This window comes from Myotis lucifugus, unplaced genomic scaffold (genome assembly GCF_000147115.1).
Source record: "Myotis lucifugus unplaced genomic scaffold, Myoluc2.0 scaffold_43, whole genome shotgun sequence".
Classification (NCBI taxonomy): domain Eukaryota; kingdom Metazoa; phylum Chordata; class Mammalia; order Chiroptera; family Vespertilionidae; genus Myotis; species Myotis lucifugus.
The window spans coordinates 1,150,819-1,173,705 of NW_005871091.1; the positions used below are offsets into that span (position 1 = coordinate 1,150,819).

At 40.8% G+C, this 22,887-nt stretch overlaps 1 protein-coding gene across 1 annotated transcript; it reads left to right on the forward strand.

The window, feature by feature from the left end:
• Positions 1–69: 69 nt before the first annotated feature.
• Positions 70–16,498, forward strand: PTGR1 (prostaglandin reductase 1). Its single transcript, XM_006088098.3, has 6 exons — positions 70–455; positions 2,964–3,081; positions 6,094–6,249; positions 8,765–8,873; positions 12,727–12,842; positions 16,272–16,498. Exons 1-6 carry the CDS (start codon positions 70–72, stop codon positions 16,380–16,382), a joined length of 996 nt encoding a protein of 331 aa, XP_006088160.2. The 3' UTR covers positions 16,383–16,498.
• Positions 16,499–22,887: the final 6,389 nt, after the last annotated feature.

Below are 22,887 nucleotides of genomic sequence, written 5' to 3' on the forward strand. Positions count from 1 at the left end.
GGGCACCGCGAGACAGAGGATGGACACCTCTTGCTTAGATAGAAGAGAAGTGGGTTAGGACAGGGACAGATGCTGGGCCAATTGAGAGCATCCATGTCTGATGGCCCCTATATTTTGTCCAGAAGAAGGAGAGACCAATGGCTAAGAATTAAGCTGGAGAGATGTGGGCGGGGTATTCATTCGTGGAATATCAACCTCCGTGCTCATGGTATACACGAGCCACACAGCATCCCCATCCTCTTCGAAGGCAAGAGGTTTCACATGTCCCGATGTGCTTTATCTTTCAGAGTTGTGGAAAGTAAAAACTCAGCCTTTCCCACAGGAACTGTAGTATTGGCTTCTTCAGGCTGGACATCACACTCCATTTCTGACGGAAAAGAACTAGAGAAGATGCCGGAAGCGTGGCCAAACACATTACCTCTGTCTTTGATGCTGGGAACACTCGGCATGCCGGGGTGAGCTTTGTGCCTGTGTGCCACTTGTTTGAGTGCCTGACACTCTGCATTTCCAAAATGCTTTGTCCAGAACTTGGTCAATCAGAAGAGACAAGGCATTAGAGCAGTGGTTCGCAACCTTCTGGCCCTTTAAATACAGTTCCTCATGTTGTGACCCAACCATAAAATTATTTTCGTTGCTACTTCATAACTGTAATGTTGCTACTGTTATGAATCGTAATGTAAATATCTGATATGCAGGATGGTCTTAGGCAACCCCTGTGAAAGGGTCGTTTAACCGCCAAAGGGGTCGCGACCCACAGGTTGAGAACCACTGCATTATAGGTTCAGGGCTGATTAGAGAAGATGGTGGGGTTAAGAAGGAAAGAAGAGTGGGCGAGGCTCAAGGTAGCCTTAAAACTAAAGGAAAAAAGAGGGGAATCAGGTCAGTGACACTCAGGTACAAAGAGGAAGCAGGAGTGAGAAGCAAGGTGGGCACGATCCCTCTCAAGCATCTGGCAAATGGCAACGCAAAGGCACCAGCTCCTCCTGTCCCTGGGAGGGTCCTAGCTTCACCCATCACTCATCTCTGCCTCCATTTCAGAATTCTAAAAGGGAAGGAGTTCAGTCTACCTTGGTTTTCTGCGTCTGTATCCTTCCCCACCTTTCCCTGAGGAGCAAGAGAAGCTGGACAAAGATGAATCACAGATTATACTAGTAGCTGTGCAGTCTCTCCACTTGGCACAGATTTAAAATAAATGCCCAGGTGTCTCTTGACCTCGGGAAGTTCTTCCTGTCCCTCAGGAAGACACCTGGTCAGTTCATCCTGTGTCTACGTTCCAGGTCCCGGCTGCATTGTGGACCTCAAGTTTCTTTTATGCCCAGGAGAAGCAAGGTCGACTGAATTCCTTTTGGAGTCCCCAACACGTTCTAGTCATTGCCTGGAATTCCTTTATTTCTGCTCTTTTACTATGTTGTGTGATCCTTTCCTTCCTTCCTTCTTCCTTCCTTCCGTTTCCACCTTTCTCCCTTTCCTCCTGCCTTTCTTCCTCATTTCCCCCCATTTGCCCTCCCTCTTTCTTTTGAAAAACACTGGATTAAGGGAATATTAGTTAGATATTTGGGTCCTTGGATAAAGTGCTGCCTATGCCTTTCACTACCTTCCCTTCAGTGCTCAACTCTCATGGACCCCAAATAGAGTCAAGGCTGAGGAAACTTAAGTTATGCCAATATATAGTTTCTGTTTTTGTTTTTAAAGAAATCACATTTTTTATATTTTATTGATTTTTTTACAGAGAGGAAGGGAGAGGGATAGAGTTAGAAATTTTGATGAGAGAGAAACATCGATCAGCTGCCTCCTGCACACCCCCTACTGGGGATGTGCCCACAATCAAGGTACATGCCCTTGACTGGAATTGAACCTGGGACCCTTCAGTCTGCAGGCTGACACTCTATCCACTGAGCCAAACCAGTTAGGGCTGTAGTTTCTGTTTTATATAGAAACAACTTTACATGAATTTGTCTGAAATTTTGAAAGTGGCTTAACAGTCACCATAATGGGTATGGATTTCATTGGCTCAGACTCAGGGGTGCAAAACATAACTCAAACTGTTTCTACGATTGCACTTTATTTCTATTTCAAGCCCTTATTTTGGCTGGTGTAGTAAAAGAAAACCTCAGTAAATTCAGTGACTTCTCAGGTCATTTCAGGTGTCGAGCTCAGCATTTCCTTTATCTTCTCCCTAGGGTTGATGCAAAGCTCCAAGGGCGAATGCAAGTTCAGTGTCAGTAGAAGGGGGACAACAACTGCTTGAGCTTGATCTTTCTTAGTCTGAGGCTAGTCTCCTGCTCAAAGCGTAACTTTTCCCATCGTGTCTTCAACCACGTCTTCTTCCAAGCCAGCTATCCACGGAGGTGTGGTGGTTTCTTCACCTGCTCCCCATCAGTACTGTCTGAGCTGTATCTTTGCAAGCCTAGTGTTCTTTTCCTGCAAGCTAACTTTGACATCCTACTTGTGGTGAGATGAAGAAGTTTCAGAAGTTCTCCCATACTGCTTTGGAGCCATGGGAAACTCCAGGTGTTTCTCTCTGACCCTGTCATGCCTAAACACCTCATACCATTATATCTGCTCTGTGGCTGTGGCACTGGGATGACATGGAGGCTTTCCCCATGAAGCTCTCCATCTCCCTAGGACTTAGATGCGAATGAGGCACAAGCTCTCTATTCTTGGGTCACCAAAGTTTAAGGGGGACCTATCTTCTTTCACCCCCAAGACTTAACCTGGTGATAGACAGGATGCAGTCCCCTCCAGCCAACTCTCCCTTCCCACCCTAGTCCCCTCATTATTTCTGTTTGGAGTAAGGGGTAAGGAAAGAGGAGGTGGACCATTAGTGGATGGTAATATTCATTTCCTATTGTTTTCTTTTACCTAGACCCATGGCAGTCTAAGAAGGTCTTTGGGATATATCTGAATGAATTATATGGGAAAGCAACAAATTTATCCACATATCCTTAATTTTCTTTCCTCAGCCTAACAGCCTACTTTGGCCTACTCGACATCTGTAGTGCAAAAAGTGGAGAAACAGTCTTGGTTAATGCAGCAGCAGGAGCCGTGGGCTCTGTTGTGGGGCAGATAGCTAAGATCAAGGTAAGTGTCTTCCTCTAGGAGCAAATGCTCAGCACCCACAGTGTGCACTGGGAATGCAGCAGTGAACACAACAGACCTTCCCTAGTCTCGGAGACGCAGTGGTTCTCAACCTTCCTAATGCCGCGACCCTTTAATACAGTTCCTCATGTGGTGACCCCCAACCATAAAATTATTTTCGTTGCTACTTCATAACTGTAATTTTGCTACTGTTATGAATCGTAATGTAAATATCTGATATGCAGGATGTATTTTCAGGGGTCGCGACCCATAGGTTGAGAACTGCTGGTAGTGGATCTTGTTTAGAAGTTGAAGATTGGGAATGAATGAGAAATGGGAGAATGAGGAAAAAATGAACATTATTATTATTATTATTTTTTATATTTTATTGATTTTTTATAGAGAGGAAGGGAGAGAGACAGAGAGCCAGAAACATCGATGAGAGAGAAACATCGATCAGCCGCCTCCTGCACATCTCCTACTGGGGATGTGCCCGCAACCCAGGTACATGCCCTTGACCGGAATCGAACCTGGGACCCTTCAGTCTGCAGGCCGACACTCCATCCACTGAGCCAAACCGGTTTCGGCTATTATTTTTTTAAAATATATTTTTATTGATTTCAGAGAGGCAGGGAGAAGAGAGAGAGAAAAAAAATAAATGATGAAAGAGACCCACTGATTGGCTGCCTCCTGCGTGCCCCCTACTGGGGATTGAGCCTGAAACCTGGGCATGTGCCCTGACTGGGAATCGAACTGAAATCTCCTGGTGCAAGGGAAGATGCTCAACCAACTGAGCCACACCAGCCAGGCTTCTTTCATAGTGGCTGCTGAACATTTCTTGTTACAGCCTTACCTTCTCTCCTTATGATTGTCCCCAACAATGAACGAGGAACGTGAGGTTAGCCAATCAAGATAGCCCACATGGCCCCATGGCGAAGGCTACTAGTCAGCCCAGAGCGGTGAGGCCAACTCCTAGGAGGTACCTAGGGCATGGAAACATTGCTCTGATTTAGGCAGGAGTCTGTGTTCAAGAGATCTGATGTGATGGTGGGCAGCAGGCAGCTCAGACATGGCCAGGATGTGTCACATGGAGGAATGTTGCAAGCTAATTTGGCTTAGCTGATCCTTTGCCAGAGGCTGGGATGCAGAATCAGGACCTAGTTCCTGGGGAAAGAGTGAAGTGAAATACAGATGAATACAGGACTATAACCAATAGCCAAGGATTCAGGGTGGTCCCCAGGATTAATGGGAGCTTGGGCTACAAATAAGAAATGAAGCTACCTTAGAGGTTGCAGGAAGAATTTATTTACAAGTAAGTAAAGACATAGGAATAGATACTGAATTTTATCAAATGTTACGTCAGCATTTATCAGGTTAACTTTGCAGTTAGTGAATTACATTAGTATTCCAGTATTGAATCATTCTAGCATTCCTGGAATAAGCTTTATTTACCTATGGAAATTATGGATTTGTACCTTGGAATTTTATTTGATCGCATTTTAAACAGAATTTTTGCATCTATTTTTATAGACGAGTTTGGTTTGAAGTTTTTTTTTTTTTGTTCTGAACTTATCAATATTCAGCTTGGGTTATGCTAGACTTATAAAACAAATTAGTAATATTTCCAATAGTCAAATGTTAAATGTTTTCTTTAAACTGTAAGGCATGTTTATTTCAAAAATTTGATAGGACTTATCCCTAAACCTGTTCTTTTAGAAACCCCACTGGACACTGCCGTACTAAAAAGCTTAATCCTTAAAGGAGAGACAGAATTAGTTCTGCATTTTAGAGAAGTTACATTGCCTTGGTTCATAGTTTCCAGGGGCAAAGTACTAGAGACAAGAAGTCTAATTAGGAGGCCCTTACAAGAATTCAGATGGAAACTGTGATGCATCAAGGGTAGAGATTAGACGTCAGAGCCAGCTTTTAGGGTATTTGGGAAAAAAGAATAAAACCTGGTGATTGGATGTGGATAGAAAGGGTGAGAAACATCTGCATGAAGGAGGCATTGAGGTCATAAGTGTCGATGAGATCATCCTGTGAGTTTAGAAGGCTAGAAGGACAAAAGACAGAGGGTGGAGCTTTTGCAAGAGTTTTTTTCTTGAATCATGAAAAAATGGGAAAAGTAGATTGCAGTTATTGTTAGTACAGATACATGTATGAACCCAAAGGTCTTTCCCTAACTGAAAGTGCATAGTGGCTCATCTTCTGGTCTTCACGATCCATTCAGAATGTAAGAGAGCTTTCTGAAGAGCTACTTTCTATGTGCCAATATAGTATCCAGTCTCAGCCTAAATGCGCTTTGCAGATTAAGCAGCATCTAGTCCATTGCTTTGGGCCAAATCAAACAAAAGGGGACAGTTACCGGGAGGGCTATCTATGAAATGAGAGTCCCAGAACTGAGCCAAAATAATAGTTAAAGGACAACTGCATCAAGAGATAGCATGCAAGTCATTGCAAGGGAAGAGAAGCTTCAAAATAAAGAAACAAGAGAGGGCCTGGCCGGGATAGCTCAATGGCTGGGCATCGACCTATGACCAGGAGGTCACAGTTCAATTCTCAGCCAGGGCACATGCCCGGGTTTTAGGCTAGCTCCCAGTGGGGGGTATGCAGGAGGCAGCCGATTGATGATTCTCTCTGATCATTGATGTTTCTATCTCCCTCTCTTTCCTCTCTCTGAAATCAATAAAAAACATTAATTTAAAAAAAACCACAAGAGAGACAAATGAATATGTTGTCAAGCCGGCAGGTTGAAATGAACTGCAAACCACATAAACATAGAAAGGATCTATTGGGTAGTCAGAGGCAAGCTGAAGTTATTTTTGGGTTGTAGGATGGTTCAGGGACTAATTTTACTTATAGGGCCTTTTGGCCCATCGTAGTATTCTCATGTATGTGGCTCAGCCCCTCAGAAGTTGTTCTTGGGGAACCTGACCTTACTGGACTAGGAGGGTGGAGTTGGTCTGTGCTTGTGACTTATACATGATTTCCTTCCCCCGCCCCACCCCTACTTAGGGCTGCAAAGTTGTTGGAGCAGCAGGGTCTGATGATAAGGTTGCCTACCTTAAAAAGCTTGGATTTGACGTTGTCTTTAACTACAAGACAATAAAGTCTTTGGAAGAAACGTTGAAAAAAGCTTCTCCTGACGGTTATGATTGTTATTTTGATAATGTAAGTACAAATTAGACTTAAAATCTGATTTACTAACAAAGTAACTATACAGGGAATATACTTCTGGAGTTTCCATCTGAAATCTATGACTAAAGCACATATGACTTTTTAAACAAACAAACAAAACAAAAATAGCTTTATTGTGATATAATTCACCCATTTTAAATGTAGAATTTAATGGTTTTTAGTATATCCACAGAATTGTACAACTGTCACCACAATCCATTTTAGAACATTTTTATCTCACTAAAAAAGAAATGCTGTACTTACTAACACTTCCACTTTCCCTCAAAAGTGGTCTTCTGTGACTGGCTTCTTACACTTAGCATGTTTTCTAGGTTCATCCATGTTGTGGCATGTATCAGTGATTCATTCCTTCTTATGGCCAAATAATATTCCATAGTATTGACATATCACATTTTATTTATCCATTCAACAGTTGATGGACATTTGTTATTTACACTTTTTGGCTGTTACATAATGCCGCTGTGACCATTCATGTACAAGTTTTTGTGTGGATATGTTTTCATTTCTCTTGGATATACACCTACGAATGGAATTGCTGGGTCATATGGTAACTTCATGTTTAACATTTTGAGGTACTGCCAAACTGTTTTGCACAATGGCTGCACTATTTTACATTCTTGCTAGCACCATATGAGGGTTCCAACATCCTCACCAACACTTATGATCCATCATTTTGATTAGGGCTATCCTGGTGGGTCTGAAGTGATCATTTCATTGTGGTTTTGATTTGCATTTCTTTAATAGCTAACATTGATCATCTTTTCATGTGCTTATTAGCCATTTGTATATCTTCTTTGGAGAAATGTCTGTTCAAATCCTTTGCCCATTTTTCAATTGGACTATTCGTTGAGTTGTAAGGCCTCTTTATACATTCTGGCTATAAATCCCTTTATCAGATCTAGTCAGTTCTTGGTATTCCTGGTAGTTATGTTCTATAAAGTCACCACAAACACTGAACCATTCATTGCTCCTGGAAAAGTATGTACATATATGCGCGTATCTCACATAGATTACAATCTTAAATCCTAAAAACAACTCTTCCAATAGCTTCCATTTTCTTTATTTTACAATAGGGAATAGGAGATTCAGAGAAATGTTAAGTAACTTGCCTGAGGCTGCCCCACTAATCCTCCCAAAGTTGGAGTTCATACCCCATACAAATGGCTCAGGAGCAGAGCTTCTTGAACTAAACTGCACTGCCCCCTACTGTCTTCACCCTCCGATGATCTCTGTGAGAGAGCTGAGAGAAGAAGGCAGAGCCTTGGCCTTGCTTGACCTTAGCTGGTAACTTTGCATCTCTTTCTCTGCTCTGCACGTGTCTGCAAATGACCAGGGCAAGCCCTGTGAATACTGAGTTGGAGGTTACAAATAAATTTTAGCAAGCAGTCCAGTTCACAAATATGGAATCCAGTAATAATGAGGATCCACTGTATATAGTTTGCAAATATTTTCTCCTATTCTGTTTATAAGTTGTTTTTCACTTTCTTGATGGTGTCTTTTAAAGCACAAAAGTTTTCCATTATTTTTTCTTTTGTCCCTTGGTGTCACGTCTAATGCTTTACCCTACCCAAGATCATGAACATTTATTCTTTTTGTTTGCTTCTAAGAGATTTATCGTTTTAGCTCTTACATTTAGGTCTAGGATGCATTTTAAGTTAATTTTTGTGTATGGTATAAGGAAGGAGTCCAATTTCCTTCTCTTCCATGGGGATATCCAGTTGTTCTACACCATTTGTTGAAAAGACTATCTTGTCCCTCTTGAGTTGTTTGGCACTCTTATCACAACCAATGGACCATAAATATAAGGGTTTATTTTTTTGGACTTCAATTTAGTTCTATTGATCTACATTTCTTTTCTCACATTGTTTTGATTAATATAGCTCTGTGGTAAGTTGTTTTTTTAAAAAATATATTTTATTGATTTTTTTTTTACAGAGAGGAAGGGAGAGGGATAGAGAGTTAGAAACATCGATGAGAGAGAAACATCGATCAGCTGCCTCCTGCACACTCCCCACTGGGGATGTGCCCGCAACCAAGGTACATGCCCTTGACCGGAATCGAACCTGGGACCCTTGAGTCCACAGGCTGACGCTCTATCCGCTGAGCCAAACCGGTTAGGGCTCTGTGGTAAGTTTTGAAAGTGAAAAATGTGAGTCTTCCCACATTGTTCTTTATATGGCATTTGAGTACTTTTCCAAACTTTTAGGTAGGGCAATGAGATTATTGAACTGAGCAGAGAATCTCACAGTATAGAAGAATGCAATTTGTAAGTTATATAATGTATGTTCCTTTAATAAAAATGGAAATGCCCAGTTCCTATTGTCTTTTTCCAAATGCAAGTTTCTTCGCTACTGTGCTAATTCAATCAGTTTTGTTGCTGTTAAACAAGTGATGTGAAATGATGATTTTAAATGAATGATTTTCCTGAATCTTCTAGTGTTTAGATTAAGGTTGTTATTTTTTGTTTCTTTGTTTTTGTCCTGTTTAGGTAGGTGGAGAATTTTCAAACATTGTTATCCCCCAAATGAAGAAATTTGGAAGAATTGCTATATGTGGGGCCATCTCTACATACAATAGTACTCGCCCAATTCCCCCAGGTAATGAGCTTATGCACATGGTCAAAGCTGTAGGAAGACTAGACAAGGAGAAGATTCACATATATGGCATCGGATATTAATAAGATGTTAGTGACTATCAAAATATTTAAAAGACTTTGTGGTATTCTTGATGAAATAGTATTTATCAGCTAACATAGAGAAATAACAGGATCTGAACATATGGAACAAACATATTATTATTATTGTTAAATATATTTTTATTGATTTCAGAGAGGAAGGTAGAAGGAGAGATAGAAGCATCAATGATGAGAGAGAATCATTGATTGGCTGCCTCCTGGGGATAGAGCCGGCAACCTGGGCATGTGTCCTGACCAGGAATTGACCGTGACCTCCTTGTTCATAGATTGACAGTCACTGAACCACGCCGGCCGGGCCAAACACATGTTATTAAAAGTTTTAGTTTTTACCTATTTCCTGAAAAAATGTAAAAAGACAGCCATGATTTGATTTAGAAAGAGAACATCTTGGTCTGGGTGATAAAATGTCAGGTTCTTCAGGATCTTCAGGATATTGCTGGAGATGTGGGTATGGGTAGAAGGTGACTTGAGATGGGTGAAGGGGAAAACAGGTTGCCATTTCCTTCAGACAGTCGTGGGCGGTGCTTCCTAGAGCAGCCGGCCACCCTGGCCTCACCAGACTGACAATTTCTTCTAAAAGGCAAAGGAGCATGCATGTCCCTCCCTCCATTCCTTGATGGTCCACGTTTAGTTTCTCCTGTGCCCTGCCATGCCTTCCGTCCCCCACTTCCTCACTCTCTTATGCTGAGAGAGCCCCTCCCACCTCCATGCCTATAAAGGTCTACAAATAGTGTCAATTAGAGAACTGGATTCATTAGGTCCCCATCTCTGAGAGATGTTGTATAGGCCTCCCATTTTACGCATGGGGAGATAAATGGCTGAGAGGACCAGAGACTCCTCAAATCCTATTATCAACACACTCAAAACCAAGACAGGTTTTCTGAACAACAACTACAGCGTCCTTTTCTGCTACAACAATTCTGTGTTGTTGGTGAGATTACAGGTTTCCTGTGGTCAAAACAAAAGGAGAAAGAACAAGAAAGAATCTTCTAGATTATCATCATGATCTACGCAACCATACATAAACATTCTATGATAGGCTTGACTCCTGGGACTGAAACCTTACAGCTCTGCTAGTTAACAACATGCAACTTGCCCTGAGACAGGTGGGCGAGAGTGAAAGGGGCCGTGGAAGGACAACCTATATATTCCCTCTTGAGCTGTGAAAATCAAAGACACTACCTTCTCCAAGAAGGAAACTCCAGGTTCACTTGGCAGTCTTATTGGTAGGGACCTTTTTCCCCCTATATTTTTCTAATTGATGCTTAGCTAGAATCATGAGACATCTGCCTGCCAACTGAGCAAAGCTCCAGGATGTATTTCTTGATCACAGTCCAGATTGTCGAATTAGGACTCACAGGTGGGGAACGTCCAGCCTGAGAAATCATTTGGTCTGGCCCTGCCAAGGCGTTAGGGATGAGTTAATTAAATGTTTGCCCAAATATAGCAGGCTAAGTTTTAAATTGGCAATTGTTTATGGCCCACAGATGATGTTATAAATATCCAAATGGCCCTTGGCAGAAAAAAGTTTCCCCACCTTGATAGGTGTAGCCAAATATTTTGGGTAGAGTAACCTGATCTAGTTCTTTTTTGCAATTACTCTTTGGAAGTTCAGCTGCTCAGATAGGTCTTTGAGATGTCAGCTGGCCTTGTCCATTCCATTTTAATCAGATGGGATTCTGCCCTGCTTCTGATTTTCAGAAATTCTAACATATTTCACTATTAGGATAGCTCAGTGGCAAGTAACTATTTCCCCTAACTTTAAACTTTTTTTTTTATCATTACCCAAGGATATTTTTTTCCCATTGATTTTTTAGAAAGAGAGTGGAAGGAAGAGAGGGGAGGAGAGGAGAGAGAGAAATATCGATGTGAGAGAAACACATCAATTGGTTGCTTCCTGCTTGCACCCCAACCAGAGCCAGGAATGGAACCTGCAACCAAGGTACATGCTCGGAATCAAACCCAAGACCCTTTGGTCTACGGCTGACATTCTAACCACTGAGCAAACCAGCCAGGGCTATTTTCCGCCAACTTTAATGTCACATTTGTTGCCGCATTTATTTTTTGTTCTCAATAAAGAAACCTACATTCCCACCAGAGTGGACAAGTCCAGAAATGGTATTTCATCCTCTTCCAAATGAGGATTCCAATCCATAACCCAAAAAGAACTATAGTTGGTGGGGGTCTTTTGAAGAAGCACCCTTTCTGTGACATCAATCTAGAATTTGGGTGTATCTCTCTCTTATGTCACCCTGGTGTCTCACTCATTTTGCATCAGTTTCTTTTAGTTCAGGATGAAGCCCTATTTTTTCTGACTGCTAATATTACTTTCTTCAAAGTAGTAAGTGGGAACTTTTAAGCTTGAGTGATGGCAGTTATCAAAGATGCTGAAATAGATTGTCGCTTCTAACTGAACCTGACTTCCTGGAACTTGTAAGACTATACTCAGGTGTCATTCCCTCAGTGTCTGGTCACTTGAGATCCTTGGGAAAAGAAACCAGGCAATCATACAACCTTTGCTCTCTCACACGGAACAGTACTATCTTACAGGCCGCAGGGTAGCCTTGTGCTTTTTTTAGGCTGGTGGTTCTCAAAGTGTGAGCCCAGGACCAGCAGCATCACCGTCTCCTGGGAACGTATTAGAAATACAAATTCTTGGCGCCTACTCCATAGCCACCATCAGAAGTTGGGGGAGGGACCCAGCAATTTGACAAGCCCTGCGCCTGATTCTGATACACACCGAAGTGTGAGACCCCACTGTTCAGGCTAACTCTTGGTTCCTGAAATGGCGAGGACAAAGGCAGGCATGGGAGCTGTTGAGCCTCTATCTCTTTTGTTGGCTCTTAGTCCAGGGGTGGACACTAGTTGTTTTACATCTCCTCTGAGTACAGAACAGAAGGAGATGGCTTTATGCCACAGAATGACTGCATTAGCCATCAAGAAGAACCTGCTAAGTACTGGGAATGTGAGGGTATTCATTCTTGAGTGGTGCAGAAATGTGTCCATCTTCAGGACCTCTTTCTAGTCTATAGAACTGTTTGGGAAGTTTTGGGTGGGCCTTGCTTCTGGCACATCCAGAATGACCATTCTCTGGCTTCGTGACCTGTGCGAGGACTCCACGTGTGTTTCCTATTGCTGCTGTAACAAATGACCACAAACTTGGTGGCTTAAACCAACACAAATTTATTGTCTTATAGTTCTGGAGGTCAGAAGTCTAACATGAGTCAGCAGGGCTGTGTTCCCTCTGAAGGCTCCAGAAGAGAGTCTGTTTCTTTGCCTTTTCTAGCTCTAGAGGCTGCGTGCATTTCCTGGCTCCTGGCCCCTTCCTCCATCTTCAAAGCCAACAGCCTAAAATCATCAAAATCTCTCTTTCTCTCTGATCTGTGCTTCCATCATCACATTTTTTTCCCCGGACTCTGACTTTTTTTCATCCTTCTTTCCCTTATAAGGACCCTTGTGATTATTCTGGGCCCACCTATATACTACCCAAAATTCCCCCACCTCAAGTTCTTAATCATATCTGCAAAGTCCCTTTTGCCCTGTAAGGTAACATCTTCACAGGGTTCTGGGAATTAGGATGTGGACATCTCGGGGCCATTATTCTGCCTCCCACAGAGTTGACTGGTGGGCAGCCCTGTGGATCAGAAAAGAGTGAAGGCAATGGAAGGGGGAGCAGTAAGGGAACAGTCAGTACTTGTTTTCACCATGGCCACCTCCCTGGACCCTGTCGCCCAAATGTGCCCTTTTCTTCACAGGTCCCTCCCCTGAGGTCATTATCTATCAGGAACTCCGCATGGAAGGGTTCCTCGTCACCCGCTGGAAAAATGACCACCAGAAGGCTCTGAACGAATTGATGAAATGGGTCTCAGAGGTAAGGGGCTCCAGAGCCACTCCCTCCAATTGTACACCAGATCCCATTCCCCTGTGATGCTGTAGATACATCTTCACATACATCTCACTGCTCCCTACTTCATAGCAAAATACCCGCAAGTGTTGTCTGCAGTTCCTCTCTTTCCGTTCTTTCTTAGATCCACACATCAGGCTTTTGCACTGGTCACTGGGCCTCTTTTCTTCTCTGTCCATCCCTTAGTTAGCTCATCCAGGCTCATGGTTGTTTTTTTGTTTTGTTTTGTTTTTTGTGGGTTTTTGTTGTTGCTGTTAATCATTACCTGAGGATATTTTCCCATTGATTTTTAGAGAGAGTGGAAGGGAGAGAAAGAGACAGAGAGAGAAATATCAATGTGAGAGAGACACAAGGACTGGTTGCCTTTGCCTTCACACACGCCCCGACTAGAGCCAGGGATCGAGCCTGCAACTAAGGTATATGACCTTGACCAGAATTGACGCTCTTTCCACTGAGCCAAAACGGCTAGAGCCAGGCTCACGGTTTTACATGTAGGTAGGCTGACAGTTCCTGAATGTCTGTCTCCTGCCTGCACCTCTCCCGAGCTCTAGACTGCTTGACAGCTGCACTTGCATGTGGGATACACACCTTCGACTTAACATGTCGAAAACGAACTATGTTTTGATCTTTCCTGCCAAACCTGCCCCCTTGATAGACCTCACCGTCTCAGCTATGGCAGTTTTACCCTGCCAGTTGCTCAGTCCAAAAACCTTGAAATCATCTTTGATTCCTTTCTTTCTCTCATTCATATCCATGTCTAACCTGTTGCAAAATTCTGGTGGCTCACCAGAATGCATACATACAGAATCTGACCACTCCTCCCACCTCCTTTGCTACCGCCCTGGTCCAGGCCACCACTTGTCTAGGATGTTGTGTCAGCTTCCATCTGGTGTCCCACCTTTGTGCCCTTATAGACAATTCCCAACACAGCAGCCAGAGTGATCTTTTAAAGCACAAATCAAGCCATGTCATTCTTATGCTCAAAACCCTGCAGAAGTCCCCATTTCACTTAGAATAAAACTTACAAGGCTATCAGCCATCTAGCCCCCATTACCTCTCTAATTTCATTTCTTAGTGTTTCCTCACTTTGCTCATCTACGCAATCCCTCCCCTTACCTCTTTAACCCTCTGTAACTGCTCAATTCTCGCACCTCCTTTAAGTCTCTGCTAAAAACTGCCTTCTGAATGAACTTTGACAGTGACCCTATTTTAAATTGTAATCCCCTTCATTCTTGCGCCTCCTTTTCGTTACCCATACAATTATCATCTTTCAATGTGACTTATATTACAATTCACTTCTTTAATTACTGCCCGTCTCCCACCATGAGAATATAACCTCTATGCAGGCAGCAGTGTTCATGCATTTTGTTTGCTGGTGTATCCTTAGCACCTAGCAGGGGTCCTCAAACTACGGCCCGCGGGCCACATGCAAATACAAATATTGTATTTGTTCCCGTTTTGTTTTTTCACTTCAAAATAAGATATGTGCCGTGTGCATAGGAATTTGTTCATAGTTTTTAAACTATAGTCTGGCCCTCCAACGGTCTGAGGGACAGTGAACTGGCCCCCTGTTTAAAAAGTTTGAGGACCCCTGACCTAGAGTGTCTGCATCAATGTAGGCATTAGATGAATATTGCCGAATGGATGAGGGGCATATATTTGTGCCATAGCTCTTCCAGGTCCTACAGTAGAGCCTTCTGACGGCCATGCCTTTAGAAGAGGAAGAAGCCAGCCAATCCCTTTGTCCTGTGCTGTGATCATTTTCCCGCCATGTAGAATGTTAGTCAATAGAGATCTGAATAAACAAGGTACATTATTTTACTTTTTAGAGGGGGAAAGTGCTATCACACGTTCTAATTCCTGGCTTTACGATCATCTCCCAATTCAAAGAAATAAATTGCTTCTCTGGCAACCATTGGGGGTTGGCATTTTTCCCAGCTAACACTTGTAGTGCTGGGCTGGGCTCATTCCAGGAAGCTGGGAAGAGCGAAATTATTTTTAAGTTCCCCGTGTGTAGCCGCTTTATCCCTGTTGGTGAAATTGAATCTAGCGCTACCTCAGTCACAGCTGACAGCAAGAAACCACCGTGCTGATGCCCCTAATGCGACCCTCTAACAAAGTGAACCTAATTATAGTTTTAAGTAACTAGTGAATTAGCCTAATTTCTCATCTACATTTTCCCTCATCTCTCCCCTTTTAAAAATATATTTTTTATTTTAGAATAATTTTAGATTTACAGAAAAATCAGAGTTCCCATATAACCTATATCCTATGCCTAAATTCCCACATTATTAACATTTAATATTAGTATTCATCCTCTACTTTTAACATTTATTTACTTATTTAAATATATTTCTATCTATTTCAGAGAGGAAGGGAGAGGGAGAGAGAGCCATCGATCAGCTGCCTCCTGCACACCCCCTACCGGGGATTGAGCCGCAACCCAGGCATATGTCCCTGACCAGAATCAAACCTGTGATCCCTCAGTCCGCAGGCTCACGCTCTATCCACTGAGCCAAGCCGGCCAGGGCTACTTTTAACCTTTAAACCGGATTATAGCTTTCAACTCTTTCCAGGTTCTTTGCCTCTTCAAGAGCAGGAATGAGCTTGGACTTTCTAGTCAAGGGTGCAATTCCCAGTTTTCCTACTTAATAGTTGAGTGACCTCAAGCAAATGGTCCCCCTGTAAGTCCATAAAGGGTGCTACACTATCACTGGAATACATTCGGGTAAAAATAGTATCAGTAACTCAGGTCTCTACATAAGACCCCTTAAAAATTATCTTTAAAATGTGAATTAGTCCTACTCAGTAGCCTGTGTCTTGTAGGAGAAAGAGAATGAAAATCCTTCCTCACTAAATGAACCCTTCCCTCCCAGATTCCTAAATGAATGTTAAGCACACATTAACAGAACCTTGGCTTGAAGAGAAGACAGATCATCAAGGTGCCATGATACTTACATTTCCTGAACAGGCTCTGCCTCCTCAGGGTTCAAAGAAAAGCAATGAAGCTATGTCCTGGGAAGGATGAGCGTAGATCACACCCTAAAGGGTGCGCCTTTCTCCAGCTACTTTCACCTCTTCTGAGATCATTACATTATAAAACTTTTCATATAACTAACTTAGAGATTGCTTAAGCACTTCCTTGTGACATTTCTCCTATTGCTGGGCTGTGATCTGGTGCCTGTTATGAAATTCCTATTGTACTTTGTAATCTGTCACATACACTGTGTGTGTGGATCATGCCCCAAGGTGACACAAGTTCACAGAGCGGAGGGATTTCCAGCTATCGTTCCCAGTGTCCTGTGATGTACCTGATAAATTTGTTGCTACAATGAGAAGAGTGTATCATTTAGAATATGATATTAATCTATTACATTTGTTGTTGTTTTGATGCAGGGTAAAATCCAGTACCAGGAATACGTCACTGAAGGATTTGAAAACATGCCAGCTGCATTTATGGGAATGCTGAAAGGAGATAATTTGGGGAAAACAATAGTGAAAGCATGAAAAAAATGACACATAGAACCTAGGAATCATTTGGATGATTACTTAATTTCTTTTTAACCATTTGGTAAAAATGTATGCTGCCCTCTTTATCTAATAAATAGTAGTTGTTGCTCTAACTGGTTTGGCTCGGTGGATAGAGCGTCGGCCTGCGGACTCAAGGGTCCCAGGTTCCATTCTGGTCAAGGGCATGTACCTTGGTTGCGGGCACATACCCAGTAGGGAGTGTCCAGGAGGCAGCTGATCGATGTTTCTCTCTCATCGATGTTTCTAACTCTCTATCCCTCTCCCATCCTCTCTGCAAAAAAATCAATAAAATATATATAAAAAAATAGTTTTGTGATGAGTTTGATCTACCTAATAAAGTACATGTAAATAGTATGTGATTAGCAATAGAGAATGAACATTTCATAGTGAACGGCAGCCAGTCACCTCACATCATATAATGCTCCAGTTCTTGCTTTCCCTGCTTCAGGGAAATGAGGTGGTATGTTCCAGATGGCCTCCCTACAAATATTGGAAAGCAATAAATGTTGGAAGGCTGCCAAGGAAATAAGCTTTTATTGAATTAAGCTACTTTGATTTTGGGGATCTCTGTAGCTAGCATTGCTTACCCAAACTCTGTACTGTCCAATATGGTAGTCATTTAAGACTACTGAGAACTGGAAATATGGATAGTATTACATTGCAAGATTTTAAAAAACAACAACAAAGCACAGTTAATATTTCTCCATTAAACACAACTTTATTGTTTTGGTAGAACTACAATTCATTGTAACTGTTGTGTAGCATAGGACATTATTGTTGTATTGTAATACTTGTACAAGAATGTGCATTATTTCTAGCATTACAGATAAACACTTCACCAATCTAGTCAGTATCAACAGACAGATTCAGTTCAGATAACTGTTTTCTATGCACTGAAGTAACATCACAATGTCTTTACGTGCGTATTTTACGTACACAGCACAAGTTAAGGTACACCTATGCAGACAGCACAAGTTTTAGCAATACCGATGTAAATCATAATCGTAAACAGACACTACTTTAATTATAATTAAATTATTTTCTAGGTTAAAAATACAGAAAAATATTTAATCTTTAAATGAAGGCAGATTACTAGGCAGAATTCAGTGCAATACAGAAGCTAGTACTACAACTAGTACAGTAAAAAAAGAGTGGAAGAGGGCATAGTACACATTCAATGATGAAAGGCAATTGCAACTTACTGCAGACATAGCAAATGGAAAAGCTATTTGTTGTATACCAAAGTGTTAAAGATACCACACTAGACAATATTTAAGACAATACCTAATATTAGTCACTTTTTAGCAACAACCTAGTGAGTTCGATAAGTACACTCCTAAGTCAAAAAAGAATCCAAGAAATTAGTCATATGAGATGAGAACTAAATTTCCAACAAAATATTAAACAACTTTTTAACAGGATTTGAGTTTGTAAATTTAGCCAGCTCTAAAATAGTATGAATTCTCACACACAAACAAAAAGAATCTTAGATGGAGAGATGATGAAAAGAAATTATTTTAGTTAGGTTGATTTGGTCAGAAATTTATGAAGAAGAGACTTAAAAAGATATTTACAAATACTGAAAACTTCAATCCTTTAAATAATTTTGCTCATAGAATACAAGAAGTTTCTGATAATATCAAAGACCAATTGATTCAAAATTTGAAAAATTGCAAGAATTTATCTTCAGCTTTAAATGAGTTTTGTATCATAATGTATCATAAGACACAGCCCCGTGAAAACTTTGGGTATATGCCATCTCAAAGAACATCCAAATTTACAAAGAAATGTCAATTCACTACCTAAAGATTCACTAAGAACAGAAATTTTTGACAATTTTCCATCTGTCAAGAATTTCAGCTAGAGATAGAAAAATTTGTTTCCATTGTAAGAGGAACTCTAGCTATATAAAGTCAAAAGACCAGCTATATTGGCATTTTAAAGCAAGAGAGTGGTGTTTACCTCTTTGCTTTGTTCCACTGTCTCATACTGAATATATTCGTGCTCAGTTTTTTGAAGTAGACTCCAAAAAAGGAGTTATAATGCTAAGATTCTTCAGTATATCGGTGGAAATGCTACACAATAATAATTGCCAGTTTATGGGACTGTACTGAAACTATGGAACTCCGAAAAGAAAACATGGGGGGGGGGGTGGAGATTTCATGACATTGGATTTGAGAATGATTTCTTGGACATGACACCAAAAGCACAGGAGAAAAATAAGCAAAAATAGGCAAATGGGACTACATCAAACTTAAAACCTTCTGTGCAACAAAGGAAATGGTGCCAAGAAAATGGAAAATGTTCCAATGGAACCAATGGAATGGGAGAAGACACTCAAAAATCATAAATAAGGGGATAATATCTAGAATAAATAAAAAACAGAAATTCAAAAACAACAACTTGATTAAATAATGGGCAAAGGACTTAGACAATTCCCTTAAGATGTACACATGGTTAACAAGCATATAAAAAGATTTTCAACATCACTAATCATCAGGGAAGTGCAAATCAAGAACACATCTGTTAGAATGGCCACTATAAAAAATATAGAAAATAATATGGGTTGCTAGGATGCAAAGAAACCCTTCTGCATTGTTGGTAAGAATGTAAAATGGTGCAGCTGCTATGGAAAACAGCATGGAGGTTCCTCAAAAAGTTAAAAATTGAATTACCAAATAATTCAGCAATCCCACTTCTGGGAATATATCCAAAAGACTGATAATAGATCTTGAAGAGATATTTGCACACCCATATTCACAGTAGCATTATTTACAATAGCCAAGAGGTAGATGCAACCTAAATGTGTACTGATGGATGAATGCATAAAAAAAATGTAGCATAGCCCTAGTCGGTTTAGCTCAGTGGATAGAGTGTCAACCTGCGGACTAAAGGGTCCCAGGTCCGGGTTGCAGACTCAATCCCTGGTGGGGGGCCTGCAGGAGGCAGCCGATCAATGATTCTCTCTCATCATTGATGTTTCTACCTCTCCCTCCCTCTCCCTTCTTCTCTGAAATCAATAAAAAAAATTTTTTTTAAAAGTGGTTTAAACATACAATGGAATATTACTCAGCCTTATAAAAGGAAATCTTATCATACACCACAAGGATGAAACTTGAGGACATTCAGCCAATTCCACTTCAAGAACTGAAAGCAGGGATTCAAATAGGTATTTGTACACCACTGTTCATATCAGTGTTATTAACAATAGCCAAAATAGTAGAAATAACTAAATGTCTACCAACAGAAGAATGGGTGAACAAAAAGCAGTACATACATACAATGGAATCTTATTCAGCCTTAAAAAGGAATGAACTTCTGACACATATTACATGAACCTTAAAAACATGTTAAGTGCAACAAGCCAGGCACAAAAGAACAAATATTGATGAATCTATTTATATGAGGTACCTAGAAGAGTCAAATTCATAAGAAACAGAAAGTAGAAGAGTGGTTACTGGGGGCTTGGGAGAGGGAAGAGTGGGGAGTTACTGGTAAATGAGTAGAGTTTCAGTTTGGGATGATGGAAAATTTCTGGAGATGAATATGACGACTGCACAACAATGTGAATGTATTTAATGCCACTGAATAGTACACCCAGAAAGGATTAAAAAGGTCTTTTTCACATTCTGTATTTTGACCACATTAAAAACAATTCTAAAGTAAGTTAAGAAAAGGAAACTCGTTGACAGGAGAAGCCTCGTCTTGTGGTGTGACTTTAAAGAAATGTCTTCAATAGAAACCCATTAAAACCTTTCTTAAAGCAAGGTCGTCATTTTAAAGTAAACATCCTGAACAAGCCTCTTCTCAAGAACTTTACACATTTAATTCTTTCTATAAGTTACTTTTTTATTTTTTACAGAAAAACAAGCTAGGGTTTAGATAAACAAACTAGGTTTTATATCACCTAAAAGAAAAACTAACAAGGGTTTATGTCTTTTCAGAGAAAAACAAACAAGGGTTTTTATCTTAAAAAAAACACCAAATAAACAAAAAAAAAAAAAAACCAAAAACCCCTAAACCAGGTAAATCATTCTCATAAGCCATAGTCCTTTAAGGCTAAATGTCTCTGGTTGGTCTCTTTAGCAATAACTATGCAGACCAATTTATCACACAGCAGTATCTGAACTACAAGCTTTGGGGGAGGGCACAAGGAAGAAACCAAACATTATCCAGAGGTAGCAATGCACACCTAAACCCACTAAATCACAGCAAATACTGCTGCATCTCAGATGAGCATGTGGATCTCTTTGCTTTGATAAGTTGAAAGTTTTTTTGCTTTAGCTCTGTTTTTATACACACTGCCTCCAATTTCAACTTTAACAGCTCTGCACCACTGTTGAGTCAGTGGGGCTCCTCTAGAACCTTATGACCTGAGACCCAAATCTAACCGACTTAGGGTTTTTATTTCCCTTTTAACCCATTGTACGCCACAAGCATCTGTAGACACAAGCGGCGGACCTTCCCCTACACGCCACCTGCGTCTATAAAAAAAAATATTTTCCCTAAGTGGCAGCCCTGACCAACTTTAAAATCATTTTTTGTGAGAATTTTCAGCTGAAAATATTCAAGAACACCCGAATTGTAACATATTTATGTTTATAATATTCATTGCAAATTTATTTTTTAAATTAAATTTAAAACATCATGGCATGTGGGGATGGTTTCCGTTTTGGACACATGGTAGTTAACTGGCTAAGTTAGGAACTATTATTCAGACTCCACCAATGAAATTAGTAAGGAATAATCCACTAATATCTGTATTCTTCATTCCTTTCAGGTCTAATTTCACAACAGAAAACTTAAGTGAAAATCTGTTATAATTTCTACATTCCTTTCCTCAATTTTATTTACCATCAATGGAGTCTCTTTCGATGATAGAATATGTATTCTCCAGATGGTAGGAGATCAGAATATCAAATTCCTACTGTGGGCAAGTCAGGTTGCATGACTGAGAGAACTTGGCAAGTAGAAGAATAGATTCCCTATCTAAAGGCGGAAGCGGCTGGCCCAAACAACCTTTCTTATGAAATAAGGCCTTAGTGTTGTCATCCCTTACATTCTTCAAGACTAGCCTTTTTTAAGTATGAAATTTCCTATTTTAAATAATGGCAACTAATTACACACACACACACACACACACACACACACACGCGCGCGCGCGCCATGCAGACCAACTATGACATGTCAAGGGCCCAACTTTAGCTTGTGACCTTTGCCATACAGAATATTTATACTCTACTGACAGGAAGCTGTACTTAGTACAGGCAAAAATTAAAAAAATAAAACTCTATTTTGCAAAAGGCAACCCGTTCAGAATAGCTGTTTCCAGCACCCGTTTCCTCTCACCCTCACCACCCCCAATCTATTTTCCTAAGACTGTAACTCTCATGTCTGAGATGGCTCAGGTGCATGTCCCTAGACCCCAATCCTCTCAGCCAATGCTCAAAGGAAAAACAAGTTAGGTGTTTTGTTCAATTAAAACATTCCCTGAAGGCAATCTTGTTTCAGCTTCACTGACTTGTTCCTGTTTACAGTGTTCTAGCATCAAGTATTCAAGGCATCCAGTATTCAAAAAGGGTACTATATTCTCACTGCCAGAAGTTTAGTATCCTAAATCATTTTCTACGACAAACTTGAAAATTCCAATGAATCAAACATATTTAACTTATGCCCTAGCTGGTCTGGCTCAGTGGATAGAGTGTCGGTCTGCGGACTAAAGGGTTCTGGGTTCGATTCCCATCAAGGGCACGTACTTAGGTTGCAGGCTCCTCCACGGCCTGAGCCCTGGTCAGGGCACATGCAGGAGGCAACCAGTCGATGTGTTTCTCTCATATCGATGTTTCTCTCTATCTTTCCCTCTCTCTTCCTCTCTCCCTAAAAATCAATGGAAAAATATCCTCGGGTGAGGATTAACAAAATAAATAAATAAATAATTTTAACTTATGTCTACAGCTTCAGAAAATATGAGGTACAAAAAACAACAACCCCAACTTAGAAATTATTAGTCCCAACCCTTCATTCTATCAGTTCAAAAACAAATTCAGAAAGGTTATATAGTAGATTGGTTGGAAACTGGGACAGAACCCAGGTTATCTGACTCCAACCAAGTTTTCTATTACACTACATAGGAGTGGAAGGGGAAAGTAGAAGAGAGGGAAATCTTCTGAAATGGTTAAAAAGGTAGGTTCTGGGCACCCCCTCCCCTGCTATTTAAATTCATATTTGGCCTTTTACAATAATTTCACATCTCATACTATTTTCACTTTCCACATGACTTTTCCAGCCCTAACTACTATCTCCCAAAAGTTAACATTCTTACAAAGAAGGATGAATGGGGGAAAGTCTATTTTTCCTAGCTACCAGCCCATCAAAGCTGCAGCTACTAATCAATGTGGTGGCAATTTATATCCAGGTTTCTAATAAGGAACAGTTTTGATTAACTGTTCCTCCCTCCTTGCTATAGTTCAAGAATTACTCT

Coding starts and splice junctions, on each gene's coding strand:
- PTGR1 (XM_006088098.3), top strand. CDS start 70: ATGCTGGGCCAATTGAGAGCATCCATGTCTGATGGCCCCTATATTTTG. Junction 6,250..8,764: donor ATGATTGTTATTTTGATAAT/GTAAGTACAAAT, acceptor TGTCCTGTTTAG/GTAGGTGGAGAATTTTCAAA. Junction 12,843..16,271: donor TGATGAAATGGGTCTCAGAG/GTAAGGGGCTCC, acceptor GTTTTGATGCAG/GGTAAAATCCAGTACCAGGA.